Source organism: Pleurodeles waltl, chromosome 2_2 (assembly GCF_031143425.1).
Source record: "Pleurodeles waltl isolate 20211129_DDA chromosome 2_2, aPleWal1.hap1.20221129, whole genome shotgun sequence".
Classification (NCBI taxonomy): domain Eukaryota; kingdom Metazoa; phylum Chordata; class Amphibia; order Caudata; family Salamandridae; genus Pleurodeles; species Pleurodeles waltl.
In genome coordinates, this window is record NC_090439.1 from 296,225,122 (window position 1) to 296,247,954 (window position 22,833).

Sequence of the window (22,833 nt, forward strand, 5' to 3'; positions counted from 1 at the left end):
ATTTGTTATATGTTTGGGCCACATGTCCCAGAATTAATTAAGCACTGCATAAACTATGTAAACTACAAGGGAAAAAAAAAAAAAAAAAAAAAAGGACTCACCAACTGCAAGAAAGACTAAGATAGTCGAAACGTGTTGGTGGTTTGTGCAACAATTTTTACTGCACAATAAATTGCTCGAAGAAGATCCCCTGGAGTGCAGTGTCATTCTTTAAAATGGAAATATTTATTTCTGCAGTAAACTAAAAACAAAATAATGAGGAATAACTTGGTCATGTCATTGCCACACATTATCCACATTCATTTACACAACATTCTAACTGTTTAGTAAACACTAAGGCCCGTATTTATACTTTTTTTGCGCCGCATTTGCATCGTTTTTTTGATGCAAAAACGGCGTAAACTTGCAAAATACCATTGTATTTTGTAGGTTTGCGCCGTTTTGCGTCAAAAAGCGGCGCAAATGCGGCGCTAAAAAAAGTATAAATACGGGCCTAAGTGATAGTATTGTCACCACTAGAGAGTATTGCCGCTAGATTTTCACATAATTTTGTGATCCCTAAATTTTAATAGTAGCTTTAACTTTACACTAGACATATTCACATATTTTTATGCACCATTCTGAAAGAAATATTTGTGTAGCTGTCAAGAGGCGCAGTGTACCAGGTCCTTCAGTTGCCTTTTTGAACACAAATTTTCTGCTCATTCCCTTTCTCTATCATTGCATTCTGAAAGTGAAAAGAATTTGAGGCCTGATTTAGAATTTGTCAGACAGGGTACTCCACCACAGTCTGACAGTCAGCCCCCCTGCTGAGTGTCATGTTTACGGTGATGGACACTCTGTTGTTTCAGGCATCAGAAACACTACACCAGAAGCGCAATGGAGTTGGGGCCATTGAAGTGTTTTTTCTGTTTGGCACTGCCACAGAATCCCTGGCAGTCCTAAATAGAACAAAATAGAATAAGCCCAACGCCCTGGTAGAAAATCCTAGGGTGTCAGGGTCATTAATTTTTAATTTTTCAAAAACAAACTCAGTTTGGGAGCTTATTTTTGGAAAACAAAACCATTTAGTGAGAAGCTGCCCTCAAACATGGCAGCAGTTACCCAAACGTTCAGTGCAGTCAGAGAAGCCACCGTGATGGCGGATCCCCTGAAGGTACAGAGTCCTCCACAGGCCAGTGGTGATCTCTAAATATGGCAGGTGGTAATCCAGGTAGTGTGGTGAGGAAATGCCTCTGCCACAGCGACAGATGTGAGGCTGTCTGCCAGCTTTAAGTTATGCCCTTAGTGTTGTGCAAGACAAACTTCAATGACTTGCTACCATCCAGGCAAAGCGGACCGGGTTGATAGAAAAACATTGCTGAAAAGTGTGAAAGACAAAATTTAACATTTTTACAGCTTATGGAATCAGCGGTTTGCCTTCTTTCTTGGTTCTTGGGAAAATTGCAATGCAAGTCCTTGGAGTTATTGCCATTTCTAACCAGTGTTTTTTCACCTTTACTTCTATATGTCAAATCAAAGATTTGCTGCATCCTTATGCCAAATCCCTTTTAGCTGGTGGTATCAGGGAAAGTATTCTGAATGTACGTAAGATTACCAGTCTGTTATCCTAGTATTGAGGTGATCTAGCACTTCTTGATGAGGATATTCTTCTCTTTCACTTCTGCCCACAGCTCTGGTTTACATTCATCTGACAACATCATGAAACCAGAAATGAGACAAGTGCCAACCGTTGTCATTGAATGTGAAGACGACAAAGAAAATGTGCCTCATGAATCTGGCTATGAAGACTCTTCATGCCATTACACGAGGGATGATGACGATGATGATGAAGAAGATGATGATGATAACTCATTGTATGCAAGTATGTAGAACTGCAAGTGTCATCCTGTGATTTGTAAATTAGCATTTAGGACCAGAGATGGTGTACAGTGGTTCAGTTTATTGCTGCAATGTTTTTATCCTCAACCAGCCCAAGATAACTGTTCCCACGTAAACCACTTGATTTGTGTATCCTCTTAACAAACAGTAAGTAATCTATACGAAAGTACTTTCAACTCCAGAAATGTCATATAAGGTACACTTAGATATGCATACTGTTCAGTGTTTGTGTGCAGTAGATCACTCGGCAGGTTGATTTAGGCTCACTTTCTTCGATTTACAGGTTCCCTAGCTCTGAAGGTTCTCAGGAAGGACTCATTGGCCATCAAACTGAGTAACAGACCTTCCAAGCGAGAGCTGGAGGAGAAGAACATCCTCCCAGTGCAGTCTGATGAGGAGAGGCTAGAACTGAGGCATCAGATCGGAACCAAACTTACCAGGTAAGTCACAAGTCGTTTGTAGCTTACTGGCCAGGAACCGAAGCAAGTATCTATATTAGTGCCAGCTCATGGCTGGAAGAGGAGGTGAACAGAAAATGAGGTCCACAATCTATTCTATTTAATGAAATAGGGAGAATAAGAGAAAACCTCAGAGCTTAAACTTATCAAGCTAGGAAGCGAGTTGAACAGAGTAGGCACTTAAAAAGATATTGTTGTCTTATAAATCACTTGTAAGTGGAGGCATGCAAAAAAGCTTTAGATATATTAGAAGACATTTATAGCTGTTTTGACCCTCTTTCTTTAGGCTACTGCTGCCTTCTGTAGGATTGTATTTTGCTGCAGAGGTCTATGAAGCTAACAGTGCAATATAGATACCAATAGAAGCCCTTCTGTAGAATAACATAATGGACATTTTTATGTGACAGATGCCATCTTACAGCAACAGATGCTGAATCAAGGCTGCTTTCTGCTAAATACAATACGTTTTGTAAATATAGCCAACAGATTGTAGAGTTTGCTATAATTCCTGCCAGTCCATATATCAAATCTGATATGGTCTAATTTTTTTAAGTTTCCAAATTTTAGCCTAGATTTTCCAGGTAACTCTTGCAGATAAAGGTTTGTTATTGCTAATTTTCCATCTTCTAACTGGTCGATACAGTGCTGACTTCGTACCTGTGGGTACCCGTGGTGGACTTCCGTACCCATTTTTGTGGACCTAGACTTATTTTTTTATCACCAGGCTTTGATCCAGAGTAAGATAGAGAGAAGAGGGAGGAAAAAAGTGGAAGAGAAAGATGGGAAAAGGAGAAGCAGGAATGAAATAGAACCTGCATGCATGAGACAAAGACAAGAATGTAGGGTGATGGAAGAAAGTGGCAGAGTGGAAGCAATGGTATTCAGCAACCCTGGCGTTTGGCAGTGGTGGGTATCTAAGAAATACTTTTGGATTTTATATATATATATTTTTTTCTGCGTTTACAAACTAATCACTGGGCCGGTGTCTATATAAGCTTTAATTTATTTTATTGTATTTAACTGGTGAAATTTTGATTCAAAGCAATAGTGGAAACAATTATTTTGTTTAAAGTCTGTGGTTCCAAATGAAGCATGAAGAATGCATCACCGAAGCCAAGACCAGAGAATTTGTGGAATTTTCATTTATGAGCGCCTTAAACTCTGGAGAAACATCTTTAATGTGAGCCTAAAAACAATTGCTCCTCTCGGCGGGCTTGCTAGCTTGAGTGTAGAGCTGTGATAAATCCAAACAAAGTAAGTGGTAAGGAGCAAGACGGATGTGGCTCCAAAATATAATGCCATGGCAGGAGACTCAATTACAAAACGGGAGGGTGAAATTAGAGAGGTTGTGAGCAAAGAAGTTGTATTAAATAGGGGCCATTTCAGAGTTATGCAAAATGTTAGAATTACCTATAAAAAACATTTGATTTTATGATGGGGCTATAGAGCCGAGGTTGCGAGATATAGGTATTTAGGTACGGTCCAGGTAAACCAGAGTTGGAAGATGTTGATGAAAGGGATTCAGGGCTAATGATCAAGGAGCTACAAGGAAAACTGATGGATAGCACTGATTTTACTATGATGCTCATGCTCCAGACTGTCTGTCTGTCCACATGGTTTAGAGAGACGCCAGAGGTTAGGAAGTGAGAGGTGTTGAAAGTGATTTTTGGCTCAGTATAGATTAAGCAGCATAGCATAAGGTCTGTAATATAACATCAATGAACAAACCGAGGAGGGTAGCTGTGTGTGCATTCAAAACACTTTGAGCTGATTTTTGGCCCAGGATGGATTGAGGGGATATAGTGAAGGAATAAAGGGGTTGGTAATCGTGTGTCTAAAGATGCAACACTTGATGACGGTAGAGCAGTTAAAGTTGCAGGTATTCTGTTTAATTTGGGAGGGATTTGAAGTATAATGCAAATTATGGCATGCATTCCAAAGTGGTAGTCTCCTTTATAGATATATGCACCTTTTCTACTCTACAGCTTGCAGAGAATCACTGAAACAGGCCTATCCATATAGCACATTATTGTTACAGGAATTATGTGATTCATGTACATATTCTCTCCGTTCCATGTTGCGTTTAACTACAATGCTGTGATTTATGTCTCTTAATCCATGTAATGTTATCTGTCTCACATGTTGCCCCATTACCCTCCCCCACCAACACCTCCAACTTTGACTCCATCATTATATTCGTTCATAAATATATCCCACCTCCGAACCCATATCTAAGAACATATTCACTGATGGCCTGTTCACCCGACTCCTAAGAGTTCCCTGAAAACGTCACTGTGATCTTGCACCACTCCACCTCTCCCAAAATGGCAAGTTACTGCCTGAAATTAATTTCCTGTGGGCCATTTGGTACAATGTGGCACAGATTTACAATGTAACATAAGAAGCGTATTTTTATACAGCTGATAGTTTCCTGGTAAGGATGACATCAGCTAGTCAGATCAAGCTACTTCTGAAGAGCAGCCACTATTATTTTCCACTTAAAATGCCCCTTTGCAAATATAAATTACTGCTGAGTAGACCTTGTAAATCATTATCATTGGAGACGAATAGGTAGGGGAAACGCGAGACAAAAAAGCAGCCACCGAATTGATGCGCAAAATTATCTCCTTAGTTTTCATGCAGTCGGTACTTGGTCCGCTTCATACTGCTGGGCAGGCCTTAGACCTTTTGTTCACACATCATTGTAAGCAAAGTGCCACCTGTGCAACCCTCATCATGGTTTGATCATTTCTGGGCCACCCTCGTGCTCAAATATCTCATCAACATTGACATCGTGCTAAACACGAAAAGACTCCGATTAAAAGCAGGTCACTAAAATACTGAGGAATAATTCAACCCGTTCTACAAAACAGCCTAGAGTTTGCCAATAGCTTTTGAATCCAGGATTGTGCTACATTCCTTCTGTGACGAAATAGTAATTGCTGTAGAGGGGCATAATCTTTGTAAGAGAAAATAAAAGCCCAAAATGAAATCAAATACGAATGATTTTTCTGCAAGATAGGAAAATACTGGAAGTTGGAATGCTAACGTCCTATATCACTGTCAGTAGTCAACAAACCATGTCCGTGACTCAGTGGTGTAGGATAGTGAGCAAAAATGGTTTATTTCACTGAATGTATCAATATCCCAAACCAACGAAAGGTAATTGCTCACATTTTCCAAAAATGTTAAGCCATGTAATGCAGAGAAACATTCCATGCACATTTTAATGAAAATGTGTTTGTTGTTCTGCTTTGAGGCTAAAACCATGGGCCCTTTCCCAGCTCCTGCCAAATCTGTCACAACCTAGGCATTCTTCTTTAGTTCAACCATTCCATGGATTTGCATGCTCCATTCCATGGATTGACAAGCTCCTGCTACCTCTACTGAAAACTCAGATAAAGGTGCCCCCTTTCATGGACTAGTAGTAATTTCTCCATGCAAGCTGCTGGGAATGTTCCACTGGCAGGTAGGATGCTTTAATTTTCTTGGCTAGTTTTGATGCTGCCTTCTTGGTCATGGGTTTGAAAGAGGCGGAGTTAATAGGTATGGAAGTAATGTAATAAAGCTTATCTCACAAGAATGATCTTAAGAAAATGTTTAGACACCCACATACAATCAGGGTGAGGCAGTTGATGATGGATTGATGTTTGGGACTGAAAGAACTAGCCAGATCTTCAGAAGTCCCAGAAATCATCCTGGTTTCATTGGCACACAAATAACATTGAGCACAGATTCCACTTTAAAGGAGCGCGCCTGTGCTATTATTTTATAGTTACTAATTTGGGATGGATAGGTCAATAAAAAATGAAATTGGGGTAGCATGGAGGAACTTTTTTTGAAGTTCGGAGCTGCCCGAAATGTGTTGAGGATTGTGTGGGGAAGTAAGTGGGGGAGAGAATAAAATAAAAGTAAATTCTGTGAAGCAAGCAAACCAGGGTGAGAACAGAGCCAGCAAATGGTAAGCAATGGACATGTTGTAAAACCACTATAAATTCTTCGTAAACCCAAAATAGGTCTTTGTGCTGTTTGAGAAGAGAGACCTAAATGGAAATGGAGACAAAATTGAACCCTAAGATACCACCAGAGCAAAGTATCTGGTTGTGAGCTGAAATAGGAGCATCACTACTGGTTTGAAACTAACTCAACCAACTCAGCCAGTTAAAACAAACTCAGCATAACCTTACTCCGACAGTCTATTTAAGAGGATGAAATAGTCAATGATGTTGAAAGCCACCAAAATGTCCAGTAAGATCAAGTATTGTTCACCAATCTGCATAGATCTTCCAGTACTGCCAGATTCACAAACCCTGTGGTGAGGTCTGCTCTGAATACGGTCTGGAAATTAGTGAGCAGGTGTACTGGTCTGCAGAAGCCGGAGGTTGAGCTAGAGCAGTGTTTCCTGTTACGTTCTCTAAATATGGTAAGTGATTGAGTGATAGTTCCTTAGCTGATCTGGGTTCAGCAAGTGTTTCATGTTTTCCAAAGAGACCTCCCCAAAGAAGTTGTCCAGGGTGAGGAGATACTTGCCTCAGTAAGAAAGCCATTGCATAAACACAATTATTCAAAGTTAAGGAAGGAGAAGGTGATTTCATGGGCTTTGCATAACTGACTGCAAGCTCAGAGAAGGCTGAGTGGGCTGTGTTGATACTAAATTTGCTGACTGAATATGCTATGATGTGGAATTTTTTGATTCTGTTGGTAAAGTACTGTGCTTTGACTTCTCTGATTTAATTTCCATCAGTAGCAGAAAGGACAATGTAGACCTTTTCAAATTGGGGGTATAATGTTTTGTTCATCTTCTCTCGGACTATCTGACCTCCAATTTCAGGTTTATCAGTTCATTTGAAAACCATGGGTTATTTTTGACACTGGATTTGAAGAATTTCCTACAGCCATCTTGTGGTAACATGATTGAGTGCTTGAGTAAAGTTTATGTTAACGATGTCCAATATTGTGTCTGGCATTATGTCAGCAGATGACTAGCAGAGGACAAACTACTTTCAATTTCTCTAGTAGTAGATTTTATTAGCATTAGTTAATTAAAACCGATGCCAATTCAACACACCACATTTGTGAGCTATGAATACACACAAACACACATACAATACGATTACAACAGGCGATTCCAAACTGGCCGGGTGGGTTTGCCCCACCTGGTTTTCTTAAAATATAAGAACAAACAGAAAGTTGAGGAAGGATCCTCGAGTCTGATCTTAATTTCGTAATGTCAATACAACATTGACTGTCAATCCCGGATGTCTGATAGTGCTTGGTTACACCTCATACTGGATGTAGGACAATGAAACCCGTATCAGACCTTTCAGCTACCTTTCAGCTACCGGTTTGGCCGTGTTTGACAGATTTGCACACCTGCACCATAAACTTCATCCCCCGACAGGGAAAAAGGAATCTAAGAGCTGCTTCGCCACCTGATAACAGCTGGTCTGCTAGAGCGTATGCCAATGGCTTTGAAGGTATGTTTCAAAAGTATTTTCCTTTGCTCCAACAGTGCTGGGCATACACAGAAAAGATGCACAAGAGACTCTTGTTTATACCCACAAAGACGACATGCCTCCGACCTGAATTGCTGTTTCTACGAGGGAACCATGTCTTTGGTGGCAATCGACCCAAAGCGCAAAAGCATAAATTGTTGTTCCAGCATTTGGCTAAAAAAAAAAAAGCTGATAAATATTCCTGGGGTCTGAGAACTTTGTATGAAGGTAGTACCACCCAGGCATGTCGTCTTTTGGCAAGTGTGTTCCGATCAATGATGATTAACAGTGACCGAGTTGCAGCATTGACCATCCGGTAAAACTCCCCTTTGCTCAAGCTCATGCCCCAGACAGTGTCCAGGCCCAGGTCCTTTATTGAGTTATTACGGCACTGTTGTTCCTTGATTTCAAGCCAGCATAGATTGCTTATTGATCCTATTTCTGCAGCTCGCAGTCGCCAGCAGAGTTTTACATACACATTCTTGCTCTGGAATATATAGTTCTTTAACCCGAATTCTAGGCGACCCTGAGCTGGTGATTCTGAGTTAGGGATCTGAAACACAGCTTTGTAGGCCTTTGTTTGAATTTGATAAAAAACTGCTGTTTCTTTGCCCCGCATTGTCTCTGCCCCATAAGTGACTGTTGGCATTAACCGTTATGTCATAATGGAGAGCAGATGATTGTATGATGGACAGCTCAGTTTTTGTTTTAGTGTCTTGAATCCATATGTCAGGACTAGTGCTTTTGCTTGAGGAGCAACCAGCTGGAGTCTGAAGGACAGTTTTTTTAATCTACTATGAAGCCTAGATATTTGTAAGTGGCAACGACCTCCACCTGGGTTCCATCGATGAACCATGAGCCAGATTTACGTTCCGAATCCACCAGTCTGACCACTTTGATTTTATTCAGGTTCAGTTCTAAACCTTGTTTGGTGATAACCATTAAGTGCATTAATACTATGCTGCAGGGCGAATGGAATTTGATTAAGAAGCCTGATGTCATCTGCATACTGTAACCATGCAAATGTATCCTGAGCCAGGACTGGCGGATGGTTTGATATTGGGGAGAGCCTCAGATAGATTGGCTAGGTATAAGTGAAAGAGCATGGGGACTAAAACACATCCTTGCTTTAGACCGTTTAAAGTATGAACTCTGTTGGTAACATGGCTGCCTGCTCCGATCTGGACTTGCGCCCAGGTAGGTGCCTGTGTATAGTACTATTATCATTGTCGAAAAGCAGCTTGGTAGGCTCCAGCTTTTCAGTTTTTCCCCACAGACTCACTCTCAGGACCCGATCAAACGCTGACTTGAGGTCGATTAAACAGGCAAATAACTGACTTTTCTTGTATCAGGACTTAAAGCCTCAAAAGGCCAAGGCAGTCAGGTTGGTTGAAGTTCCCAGGCCAGCTCTGAAGCCAGTCTGGCTTCGTGGTAAGAGTTGTCTCTCTTGGATCCAACCCGATAGTTGTAACAGCAAACATGATGCGTAAAGCTTAGCTTCAACATCAAACCTATTAGTCTACAGTTAGTTGGAGAGGCAGGATTGCCCATCTTGTAGAAAGGGTGGAATATGCTGCATTTCCAGGCATCTGGAAGTTCCTTGGAGGTCGTTGAAAAGGAGTGCCAGATAGTAGGCCCAGTATGTTGCATCACCTTTGAATAGGGCATTGGGAATACCATTCTGTTCTGTGGCTCCTGCCATTTTTAGCTTCTTTATGATGCCAAATAGCTGTTCGATATCAATGTCCTTGATGACGTCGACTTGGTCAGGGTCTGCTTTTGTCTTGACTCTAAAGCTGAAATCGGACGGCCTCGAAGTGCTCCAGATTGTTGGTGGGGGGTCCCCTACCATCTCCATTTGTGCTGGGGACGAGTATAGTGCCAAAACATGGGCTTCCCAAGAGGCAGCGCCTATGCCTGCGTTGGAATGCTGTCGTTTCCCATGTACCAGCCTGTTCACCAATTGCCAGAATTGACTATTGTTCTTCGTTTTGTTGGACAGCAAGAGCTTGACCCACAGGCCTTCGTAGTACTGCCTTTTTTTATTTCCAGCAGGCCTTCTTCTATTGTAATCTCAATGTCAGGAGCATTGAGTTATCGGAGGTCTTATTCTTACCTGTTTCTTTAGCCACTTTTTTAGATTTGCGTAAAATTTGTTTTCTAAATTGAGCAGGGCTCTGTTGTACCATGGCTGCACTTCGGTGACAGCTTTTAGCTTCTCCTATAAAACAACTGCAGAGCTTAAACTGGGCAATATATTAGGAAATGTATATAGTAGTGAGTGACATAGGTGCTTCCAAGCCTTCAGCCGGGCTCCTGGACACAAAACGGTACCTTCCTGACTCTCAAATTTACTTAAGGTCTTCAAATGACCCCGCGCTACAATGTACTGCTTCCATCACTTTCTCAATGCCATGCCCTTACCATTTTAACTTCATGTTGTCGGTCCCCAGAGCGGCAATGCTGATGTTTGTAGATCATAATCGCTTGCATGCCCATCTTAGCTGTATGGCTTGAGGAAAGTGGTCGTTTTCTGGGCGTGCATGTATATTTTTAGGTAGCAATGAGTGGCAACTCTGTGTCATTTATTAGCGAAAAGTCAATTGTTGATTTCATAGCTCCATTTAAGAAGGTTACCAGAAGAGAAAAATCTTCCCCTGAGTGAGTCTTCAGGCGTGTCCCAGTTTTTCAAGCCAATTATTTAGATATTGGCATTAGTGTTTTCCCCCTGTCGTGGGTGGCTTTTGCTGAGGTCCACATTGAAGTCGCCGGACACAATATGAGTGGCCTTTTCATACTGCCTCATCAATATTTAAAGGCTGTTGAACAGAGTTTCCAAATTTTCGCTGTTTAACTCTTTGTTCGGGTGAATGTAAACATTGGTTAACAGTAATGAATTCATAGTCCCAGATGGCTCTTGGAGGTCCAACTTAATTGGCAGTAGCCAGTCGATTCCAAGATCGATTTGTTTGATAGCCAAACGGATCTTGGTTGAGAATAGTGTGGTGAGACCACCTCTCGAGTGCCCAACATTTTGAAGCTTAACTGCTGGAACATGCCGGCCAACAAAACCAGAGATTTGAATGGGCTCATGCACCATGTCTCCTGGAGCATGATTATATCAAATGTCTGTAAGAACTTCAGTGCCACTTCATCTGCAACCAATTGTTTCATACCATGGCAATTCCAAGTGCATATGTGTTTTCTCTAGTTATCACATAGTTTATGGGAATGAAAAGTCTCTGGAACTGAACACACAAGGAACTTGAACAAATAAGTAAACCCCAAAACGGTTTGTCCAAATTAATTAAAGTGGCTTGTGAGGGGTGGTGTACTTATTTGTGGACAGGGAACCATTAAAAAGATAGTCTTGCTCAGGTGCAGCTTTGTTGAAGAGTTTTGATCAAGTGCTTCTACTTTGGCTAAAGCATTTGGTACATTCCAGCTAGGGCATGTACATATCACCTTGGATCACCTTAAAAGGTGACAGAATATCTTCTTAATACCTGGGACCCCATTTCTTTAAACAGCACTGTAACCTGAATGCAGTGAGTTGGCATGGTGATGCAGTAGGAGAAAATGAATGACTGCTCTTTCATCTTGGGCTTGAAAATGAGTTATTTGATGTTGGGATATGATTGAAAGTGCTTGGTTTCTATGGATTGCCTAGTTATTAATGTCATCCCTCCTTTAGGATGATTTTTATAATCCTCAGTTTAGATCTGTTGCCTCTGGAGAAGGAGCTCATCAATGAGTGGGGCACACAACTCTAAAATCCATCTCTTTATGATGAATAATAAATGGTCTGAAGTTTGGAAGATGTGCCCCACATATAACAGGATGTTAAATAATATCACATGGATCTTTATTTCTTTTTTACATTGCATGAAGTGTCCTTGATATATGTCACTTTAGGGAGATGTTGGGGAAGAGATTCTCCATTTTCAATGTGGCAAAAAAGTTTGCCTCCAGCTGCAAATAAGTAGGAAACCAACTCGGCATAGAGGTTCAGACTCAGCCCTAGAAAGTATCAACACAAATCTGCTGTTCACATTTGTTGAAGGCCCTAATTATTATTAACCTCTCACAAGTTAAACTATAATGGACCATACCATCCAGCTGAAAAGGCTCAATAAGAATTCACAGATCTCAGCAACAGCTCGTGTGGACTTAATCATTCCTGCAAAATCAAACTTAAATAGGATCAACTCTTTAGTCTTCCCACAAATTTGAATGATGACTACTGCAATGTGTGGTATCTGGCCCAGCAACTGTAGAATTTTGCACTTGTTGAATTCTGGGATCAAGATATAGAACACTGTACATGTCATCAGCAGGGAGTAGAATGTTATGATCTGAACAAGAGGAGTTGCTGGGAAGAACCGATGTCAAGTGGATAAGATCTTCTTCTAATAAAGATCTTCCTTCACGCTTCTTAGAAATCCTTGCATGAATGTATCCTGTAAATTCCAACACAAGGTCCTGCCCTGTCCACTTTACCATAAACATACGTTCTCTACCTGAATGTGTTAAAGACTGAGGTCTTAATGATATGCAAGGTTGATCCAGAAGAACTAATTTAGATTGGCCTACCCGCATGATCATTCACTGACTTCCCACACCAGTTAAAAAAAAAAAAAAACTAATGATCATCATCAATTCAGACTTCAGTTTTGTCCTGCAGCAGTTGTCAAGAATTATCTTCCAACTTTTTCACCTCTGGAAAAATTGCTTCCACTCCTCCAAACCAATCATTCAAAAATACTGATGCATGCTGTCTTTGTGGCTTGTCTTGGTTACTTCAATGTAGTCTACACTAGCCTTGCCAAAAATCTGTTCACCAGGTTTCCAAGACTGCAAAAGTAGGTAATGAAATTGTGCTTGCACTTGCACCTAATTTGAACAAGCTAAGCCAGCTCTGAAGGCTCTCCACTGGTTTCTGGAGGTATCCAAGATCAACTTTGAAATAGTTTGTACTATGTATTATACATACTGGAGCAATGGTCCTTGCTATTTTCGTTCTTCATTAAGTACCATCCAGGAATGGGCATTACACCTCACTTCATCTGATCAATTAATTCTCCATTCAGGAGGTTACATAATGGAGGAAGATACATGGAGGTTCAGGCGCCAAAACAACAGATTGCCGTTATACCTCATCACAGGGGATAATCTCACTACATCAAACAGAGAAAATGGTTGAAAATCTAACTTTTCTGACTGAAGTTCAACTAGGTGCCCTTTATCAGCATAAGAATGATTAAAGAATATAAGTCTCAGGAACTGCCTGATACATCTAACTCTTACATGATGTCTTTTGTAGTGCCCTGGACTGTCCTGCTCAAAGTAAAGCACTTTATACTACTCCTAAGTAGGTAAATACTTATAAGGAAACAATGAATGTTATGGTGAAAATTTACCTATGTGAGACTATATACATTCCAAACTTATGTGTGTTTTGTCCCTCTAAGTATTCTCTGTATAGAGCAAAAGTCTATCCAGTCTATATAAAAACTGGAAACACCATTGTCTGGGGGTTCTTGGGGAGGTTGAAACTTCGCATCATACAGGTATAGCTCAGATAAGCCAAGTCAGCACGCATGTTTGTAAGAAGGGCCTGTGCTGGAGAGGGAGTTAAGCTCTGTGCCAAATGCCACATGATTAACCTTTACATCATGAACCTGACCAATTCAAATGTTCCAAGACAACATTAACAGAAAAACCCAGCTAGTTGTTAACAGCATGAGTGAGCCATTGGCAGCACATGTAGATGACCAGCAAGACGTTTTGTTGAACCTCCTCTGTTTTGCCTCACATTAGAAAATAGACGGCAACATGAGGTTAGGGAAGACAGAGCTAATGAACTATGATATAAGCCCTGGAGAAAAAGCAAAATGAGAGAGCAACAGCAGCCAGCAGCACAATATGGACCCACTGCAGTTGAGACACGAGACAAGCAGGCTGAACTGATATCAGTTGTTTAGGTAGCGGAAAATCTTTATGTACTGCAAAACCCATTTTTTTAAAGCTGTAATTGCTTATGTAAAATGCATCATGTGACAACAAATCACCAATACACTGGATCAATGAAGCCTATCCCCTGCACACACAAAAAAAAAAAGAAAATCAGCTAACAGGGGGTTAGCAGTGGAATCAATTGTCAACTGCAATGAAAAAATAATGCCAAAAGAACCAGGACACAAGGGGGCTGTGAATTTGAATTTGAACTCAATGAAAAATGCTGGATTAGAGATGTTGAATCAACATATGGGCACCTGGAATGTTGTTGGTCACTCCTCCCCTGATACATCCGATACCCTCAAGCAGATGTTCTTAAAAAAAACATACTCTGACACAATCTCCCGTTTCAATTTCAGAGACAGAACTGAAGTTTGATAAAATGAAAATAATTAAATTCACTTTGGCACCTTTTGACAGGGGAATATTTGACACTACCAAATTAGCAGTAAAAGAAAGTGATCAACAGAAGGCAAGCTTGGCAGGCAAGACAAGATGCCCTTCCCAGCTACAGGTGGCATAAATGGAGAGATACCCTACACAAGATGTAACACTTGACCAGAATCAAATGCCAGACAATGCCCTCATCTGGCCCAAAATTAATAACAACTCCATCAACAGTATTAATAAAGCTGAGGCCACTTCAAAACCCCCAGCTGATTCAGCTGGCCCACCATGGAAGAATGTATTGAGGGCAAATCAACAAATGCATATCCATTATTGTGCCAAAGACAGAGGGATGATGATCAGGCCACAGGAGCACATACACAGAGGGGCCATCATGGTGATCGGATGCATTGTTTTACGAGATTATCTGACAAAGGTGCTGAGGCGGTAGATCTGAAATACAAAAGAAGTGAATTTATGTCCATTCTGTGGATTGTTGGCACGGTCAAACTCTCTGTACAATGACCAGCAGCCTCCCCACAGACAGAAGGGATAATAGTTAAAATAGAAGGATATTTGGCAAAAGTTCCAGAAAAGATCCAAGAGATAACATTTTCTCGGGAGAACTCAATAGTAGTAATAAAAGAGAGCCTTCGCCAGGTAAATAAAAAATGGGCACAACAATAGTTCACCTATATCATATGAAACTAGGGATCTGGAAGATGTACAGAAGGATATGAACAAAACAAATAGAAAATTGCAAAAAGTGATGGAGGGAATCAAAGCAATGCAGGAGGACTTGGAAAACAGGCCTTTTTGTTCCAATCTCCATTTTGTGGGGATTCCAGAGAAGCCAACGGAATCCATTCCAGAAGTGGATGTCCTAGATCAACTGATTAAAAAGTACATTTTATGGAGATGTAACAATGTAGTTAGGAAAAGAATAGGAAATGTCAGATCTCCCTGCAGAATCATACCAACTTTATAGATTTTTGGATCAAAGATCGAATTTCTACAACAAACCTGTGAACTTAACTCAATAAAAATTGATAGTAAATTTCCTTTTCATCTGTTCTGACATTCGAGACTGCTGAAGGAAGAAGAGAGTTTAGACTCCTCATTCCAGAACATGAGATTGTAGGAGCAAAAGCGCACAAATATCGGCATGCCAAGCTAAACATGTTATTACCTTTTCCAGAGTCGGCAAACGCAAAAGAGTACCTGAAACAGTTAATAATGGCAACATAGAAAAGCATTAACAAATGCTAAGTTTTATGCAAAACACTTCTACACATGATAGAGTGTAAACATTGAAGATATAGAAGAAAGATGCATAGCTACTCGCATGCTCATCAAATAGCGCACATGACGCGGAGTAAAACACCAGCAGCTAAAGGACACCCGAGAGCAGGGTCACAAGGGTGGGGTGGGGTGGGGCGGATAAAAGTGGTGATTGGGAAATGCGTTCAAAATTAGGAGAGCAAATCCAGAGCGAATACTATTTTGTGCATTAGTTCTTCTGTTCCAAGTGCTCTATAAACTATTCGTCAGACAGCACGAAGACACTAATTCAAAGGCATGAACACATTTTATGCACTAGACATGTGAGACGATATAAATCCCATACTTCTGTGGTAATAATGGCACTGGTTTCTCCCTGTAGGGATTTCCTTTCCTGTACAAAACAACAGTCTGTCCAGCCTAACTCAAAACTGACAAGGCTTTTATCCGATCTGGCTAAAACATAAAAGTTACCTAAACTGTTTATCTGAGATACTGGAGGAAACCCTGCTTTGATGCAAAGAGTGGCAATAAACAGGAAACGGGCACGTCAAGCAGGGAGAGGCTTCAGTATTGCTGCATCAGGACCAACTCATGCTCTAGATCAGCAGACATGAAAAAAAAAATAATACTTTATCAGTCTGATACACGCACATCCTGAACCTTGAAGAGTCTGAAACTCGGGGAGCTTTGTACACCAGGCAACGCCAAGCCAGGGTTTTATTTGTTGCAGTGTTTCAATAAGTACTGGATTACAAACGAGAGAACCTCTTCAGTTACAATGCTTAACAGCTGCAAACTGCATTCTAGTGTATCAAATAAAGGCTAAACAAAGCGGGCCTGCACAGTTTTATTTCTAATTTTATTGGGGATGAGTTAACTTCCTTTTCGTTGATGGACTTACTATGGCACCTGCTCGACTGTGAGACAATCCCCCGAAATACAGTGTTAAACAAGAAACTAGTCATTGTCTGTTCTGCCGGCCTTTTGATTGACGTCTAAGGGCCCAAATGCAAGTAGGCCGCAGACAGCGTGTTTGGGCGAATGACACATGTCCGCTAGTCCAAAGGAGGCTGTGATTTGAGCCACTGATTCCTCTACGACTTTCTCCTTCCATGTGTTGCATCTCGGAATATAGCAGGCAGATAAATCACTCTAACAAATATTGGTCTTTATGTTTTTTTTAAAAATGGGAATTGAGCGAGTAATTATTACGCGGAATACTCTAAAGGAGTTTCATTTTAAAATTTTAAGTTGCTGCCCACCTTCACCAGCAACCAATATCTTTGTAGTTATAGTGTTTGATGCTTGGTCGGATGCGAATAATCTGCCTCTAATAGGAGTATGCCACTGTGCAGCATAACAGGTGATGAGATAATATTGGTTGCAAGCATTTCAAACAGATTACTGTGTTGCAGCCACGTGAATTCTTATTTTTAAACTCGATTTAGAAAGGGAAATGTGCTGTGGGTGTAAAAGAGCGGTTATCAGGTTGTTTAAGGATACAGGTGTCTTCTCCAGTTTCTTGTCCCGTCCTCCAGTAACTGTCATGGCAAGGGTGTTTAAATAACAGGTTCAGGATAGGTTGTTTACCAGGCACGGTGCGCGGGACCTGGGAACTGTTTCTCAAGGAGACAGGTATCTGAAAGTAAAATCATAATAGTGGTTTCAGAGACAGAAATAATTCACGGGAGAGGATGTGGGAGCGATGATCTGATAAATGCTGTGATCATTCTTTGCAGGAATCTCAGCCTTTGGTGGCGCTTTAAGAAACAGCTCCACTTGCTGCAGCAACAAGAAAGTGATTAATAGAATTCCGGACTTAATCTCAGCCACTGGCAGACACTTGGACCACGTTCTTGTTTATGGTTTTTGGGCCACCCCGCCATTCTAGACAAAGGACCCACCATATGCAAATCAGTACAGTCCCTGCTCATCATGGGACCGGTCCATCCCAAACTGCCAGGCGAGGCCCACTCCAAAATGGACCACAAGCAACCTCAGAACAGTTTCTCACGATTTGGCCTTGTCAATTTAGTGTAGCATTAGTCCTATGGCACAGTGAGCACGGAGCCCATATCTAGGCATACCCAGCCACTTAGGGTGGCAGCTGCAACAACAACGTGATGGAATTAATGCTTGAATGAACCTCCGCCACTGGCAATTGCTCCAGGCCATATTCTAGTCCATCAATTTTCACCTACAATGGCACTGTAGACAAAAGCCCGCCTTATGCAAATCAGTACCAACTATTTGTAGCAGTCAGCAGTTTTCAACATATATTATGACTTTGTGCTCCACCTGCTTTTTCTGGCAACCATATATTGACCGCGGTCTCAGTTGAACAATAATAATAAATGAACTTTGCAACAGAAGACTAAAGAAAAACTTTCGTTTCTGCTAAGAACAGCTATGGTTGACTCTAGCTGTGGTTTCCAACTTTTTGACTTCTGTGGACCCCACTTTGTCATTATTGGAAGACGGGGACCCCCATTGTTTCATGTTTGGAATCCAGAGACCCACCCACTGAGTCATTACTGGAAGCCGAGGATCCTGGCCTAAACATTGTTGATTTGAACCACAAAACAATACACAAAAATACAGGAACAAGCTGTCATTAAACATACACAAATAACAAATGTTATTTAATTTGCAATCAAATACAAAAGAAAAGCTCCAACCTTCCAATTATATATAATTTTTTTTAATTCAATTCAAACCAGGTATCATCCATACTATAGTTTGTTTGATGCACCTGCACTGTTACCACAAATTAATCTGATGATACGAATTAAAAATATTCCCTAGAAATGTCGAATTCCTTGACACTTGCAGGACTTTTTAAAATGTTCATTTGTACATTTAGCCACTTTATTTATAAACACATTAATAATATGTTAATACTAATTAATTTTCTCAGCGGTTACAGACCCCCTGAGGAGGTTTTGTGGACTCCCAGGGGTCCCCGGGCCACAGGTTGGGAACCACTGCTCTATAGAAACGTGCTGCTGAGCAGGTTTTTTTAATTTTTATTTTTACTATCCTCGCTGTTTTTACCATAGTATTGGGCATTCCCACACAGATTAACTCCCACATCTTACGTGAACAGATAGTATGAGGTGCAGGACGGAGATGACTTAAGGATGAAATTGCCCAACAGAGGTTGCCAGTGGCAGAAGTCTGAGCGTAATTTGTAAAAACTACAATGGCTGGCGGGGAAAGTTTTTCTTAAGAGCCACCCAGTGCTGGTAAGTGCTGTGACCGAGAAACACCAAAACTGCCATGTTTTTTTCCAACTTGTGGCTTTTCCTTCCATCAGGCTGCACCCACTGGCTCTTTACAAAATTCGTGCAATGTATTGTCATCTCTACTTTGTCCCTCACTTGCTACCTATCTCCTTTCTACCTCTCATTGTTCATTTGATGTATAATAGCTCTTGCACCATTAATGACTAACGAATTGTCATATATCCATACACAAAATAATACTTACAAAAGGGGGTCTTTAAGCCAGCCCCCTGCAGTCCCATTCAGCCACTGCATTGTTACAGTGTCTGTCACAAATTAAAACAGCCCAGAGTTACCTAAGTGGGCTAGGACTCAGCCGTCTTCAGCCATTGGCTCTCTGGCTTCTGTCATTCACACCTTGGATTAGACCCTGGGGCACTCCATGTTTACAGTGTAAGGAAGTGTGTGATGTAATTTCACTACTTTACTGGGCATCTGCATGGGGGGGTGGGGGGTAGGGGAGCATCTAGAATGAAATTTAATCAGAATCCTGCAGATTTCTCACTGTTCATTTACTACGAAAAGCACCAAGCAGGATGTCTGCCATTCCTTCCAGGGACAGCAGCTTCTTTCCAAGTCATTTGATTCATCCAGCTGGAGGCTACATTGCCGCGGTTCTCGGAGCTCTTATTCAATTTGCTGCGTCTTACAGAATCAGGTGATTTGGATTCATACTGTCCATGTGGTGGCTAACGCGTTACATCAACAGCCAGTCAGAAAAGGGCTCTTTAATTAGCCTGTTTGGCTTCTTAGATTAGGCAGAGATCTGTCTTGTAGCCTTGTCGGCCTCTCATGTTCAGGTGGTAGACAATGTGGTGGCAGATCATGTAAAGGGAGGGTTTCCTCCATCTCACAATTTCTTCCCGGTTCATCCCACATTTCTAGAACACTACAAAGGATTTGGAGGGCTGAACGTAAACCTCTTTACCAACAAAATAATGCTGTCCGTCCCTGTGTTTTCAGATTTCCAGAAGGAGGAGCTTGGGTTAGATACTTTGACATCTCCTTGGCTTCCAATCCCTCTTTAAGACTTTTCCATCTTTTCCTCAGTCCTCAAAGGTTTTAGTCTGACTTCTCAGAGAGAAGAAACAGATCTCATTCTGGTGGTACCTTTTTGTCACTGCCCGGGGAGGTTTCCTCTCAAGACACATGGCTGTGAATCTGGAGTGGATATATAATATGAACCCATTTCCACTTCAAAGGCCTCTTCTTTCCCCGGGATTCTGTCCACATATTTGTCTGTGAGGACTGAGATTAAGAGGACGGTGCCACAGCATTTAGAGTTATCTAATCCTTTGGCAGCTTCCATTCATGAATCTTGTAAACCTTCCACTTAGCCGTCTTCTGATCGGCATTGGGGCAACTTTAATGTCTGTTGTTTTAAATTATGCCTTGTTTCCAAATACTTGGAGCCTAAGTGGATGTTACAGATTCTTCAGGATGGTTATTCCTGGACGTTTCCTGTGATCCGGCGGTGGGGGGGGGGGGGGACAGGGACTAAGCATGTCATCAAATACAGACACTGAACTAGTCCCTGTCATTGGTTTAGCACATAAGGTGGTGGGAGTACCATACTGTGTTGATGATCCATACTGCAATGAGACCTTGTTATCTGAGTCATTGGAAAGGAGGCCTATTGGTCCACTCATGTGAAGTTCTGATTCAGTTTACTTACCCAATTACTAGTGTTGACATCCAGCATGCATGTTAAGCATATTGATGGGGTAGTCTGCATGGTGAATGCATGGTGTGAGGGAGCCAGAGTAAGGGATGTCAGGGGGCTCCATTTTGGATAACCACTCTGGCAGGGTTTTCACAGTATGGAGGTGTTCCCAGATTGTGGAAGCAAGGAGCGGAGCAAAAGGGTTTATTAGTCTTCCTGAACACTACCATTTGGTGAATGGTAGAGTTGAGGGCATGACTGCACACTCGGTTGTGAAAAATGAGGAAACCTTTAGATGAGATATGCCCTTTTGTCTTTCCCTGATTACTCCTTTGTGTTGACGTCAAACTCATATCTCTTTATGCCTCCACTGTGGGTTCTCCAGGTTGGAGACTATTCAGCTGTGAGAAGCATCACTCTTCATAAAAGGGTTTTGTCTGTGGGGTGCCCAGAAAAGCAAACCCCTGGTGAAATCTATTTGGCAGGAAGACTCTCCCTACCAGTGCCTGGTGGTTTCTTATTTTGTGACCGCAATTACAGAGGTCAATTTGGGTGGTGATTGCTTGCTGTGATCGGCCTCTGCATGGCCGCAACAAGCAAGAGTAACATTAACCTGTGTATGGCGTGGCCTTCTCAAGATGCGACTTGCCTGTCCATGGCCGCAACTGGCAAGTCAAGGATCTGTCTGTGCTTGGCCATGACGACATCGATTGTGATCCGCTCATGTGGGTGCTGTGACTGCAGAAGCTTTAACTGGCTCGGAGTGAGTAAGAAACTGAACTGAGACTGTGCAGACATATTTGTTGGTGATTAATCTGAGCTAAATTCATGCTACTGCAGCATTTTCCATAGTAGGGGGGACCAGCCCTAACTGGGAGAGAGCCTGGAGGGCTGCAGGGGGAGCAGCAAGGATGAAGTGGGAGGTGCCAACCCTCCGATTCAGGTGGGAGACTACCAGTTTCTAGGCTAGTCTCCCGCCTCCCAATTTCCAATTCCTGCTTGTAAAAACCCAACTCCTATGCGGGCCTCAGCTGACCGGGCCTGGTGTTGGGTAACACGGAATATGCACTGCCAGTAAACATCAATTAGGGGGGTGATTACTGAGTAATAAGCGCTCCCACTCTAAATCTGTACAGTTAAACCTCAATATAATGCACGGTGCAAAAGACTGGGGTCACACCCTCTATATCCCCCAAAACGACAACATAACTTTATCTAAATTACGAATTTACACAATTGCACACATGAATAGTAACAGAACAAATCTAATTTCTTAGAGTATTCGAAATTTATTATATTTATACAGAGTATTAACAAACATAAATTAAAATAGTGTGGTTCACTCTCAAAACAAATTCCTCTTTATACAGAGTATTAACAAACAAATTAAAATCGTGTGGTTCACTCTTAAATCAAATTCCTCCTGAAATAAAGGTTCCAAAAGATTCAGTCCAATTGTTCAGCAAATTCAATGTTCATTCTATATTCTCCTCCACAGTCCGAAAGTAATATCCACAAATCCAATATGCATATCCTAAGTGATTGATCCCAAAGTTACCAATTCAGTCCAGCCTCTTCGTCAACACGTGTTTCATCCGGGGAGTACCCCTGGATATCATCAGGACCTCCTATAATAACATTTCCATAAATGGTGTTACATAGTATAAATATTACGTATTAACAACATTTACACATTTGTTGTGTTATGACATAGTAAGATACTTGGCAGTGGGAACCCATAAAAACCTATTATCATTAATTGTGACAAATCCAAACTGACAATCCAGAATTCCAAATCAGACTATTTTACATGTGATATAAGTGACTGGTTCCTACTAATAAACATGCACATCCTCTGTGCAAACCACCGTGCTCCTAATGTGTTTATAAAAGACACTACCCAAACAAATCCAAAATGTGTAATCTATAATCAAGCTGATCATACCTCCAAAATATACTTGATTGCTAAATATGCTCCATAGTATTGTCTATAAATACCCAGTCTTATTGTTATGTCCTGCTGAAACACAAGTAAAATATCGCAAATATTTGGTAACAGTTTCCATCCCAAAGACTATCTTAAACTATTCTTATTGTAGTATAAACGTGTTTATACTACAATAAGAATGGGTATTTATAGACAATACTATGGAGCGTATTTAGCAATCAAGTATATTTTGGAGGTATGATCAGCTTGATTATAGATTACACATTTTGGATTTGTTTGGGTAGTGTCTTTTATAAACACATTAGGAGCACAGTGGTTTGCACAGGGGATGTGCATGTTTATTAGTAGGAACCAGTCACTTATATCACATGTAATAGTCTGATTTGGAATTCTGGATTGTCAGTTTGGATTTGAA

At 41.2% G+C, this 22,833-nt stretch overlaps 1 protein-coding gene and 1 long non-coding RNA gene across 10 annotated transcripts in view; one reads left to right on the forward strand and one right to left on the reverse strand.

The window, feature by feature from the left end:
* PHACTR1 (phosphatase and actin regulator 1) overlaps positions 1-22,833 on the forward strand; it is a 1,185,412-nt gene that overhangs the window by 1,060,579 nt on the left and 102,000 nt on the right. For all 9 annotated transcript variants that reach the window (XM_069219732.1, XM_069219733.1, XM_069219729.1 and 6 more), the window contains 2 exons: positions 1,674-1,864; positions 2,165-2,321. In XM_069219732.1, the coding sequence (XP_069075833.1) occupies positions 1,674-1,864; positions 2,165-2,321 (348 nt within the window). The remainder of the gene's footprint in view (positions 1-1,673; positions 1,865-2,164; positions 2,322-22,833) is intronic.
* Positions 1-22,833, reverse strand: part of LOC138282336 (uncharacterized) — a 220,335-nt gene that overhangs the window by 68,005 nt on the left and 129,497 nt on the right. The window lies entirely within an intron of this gene.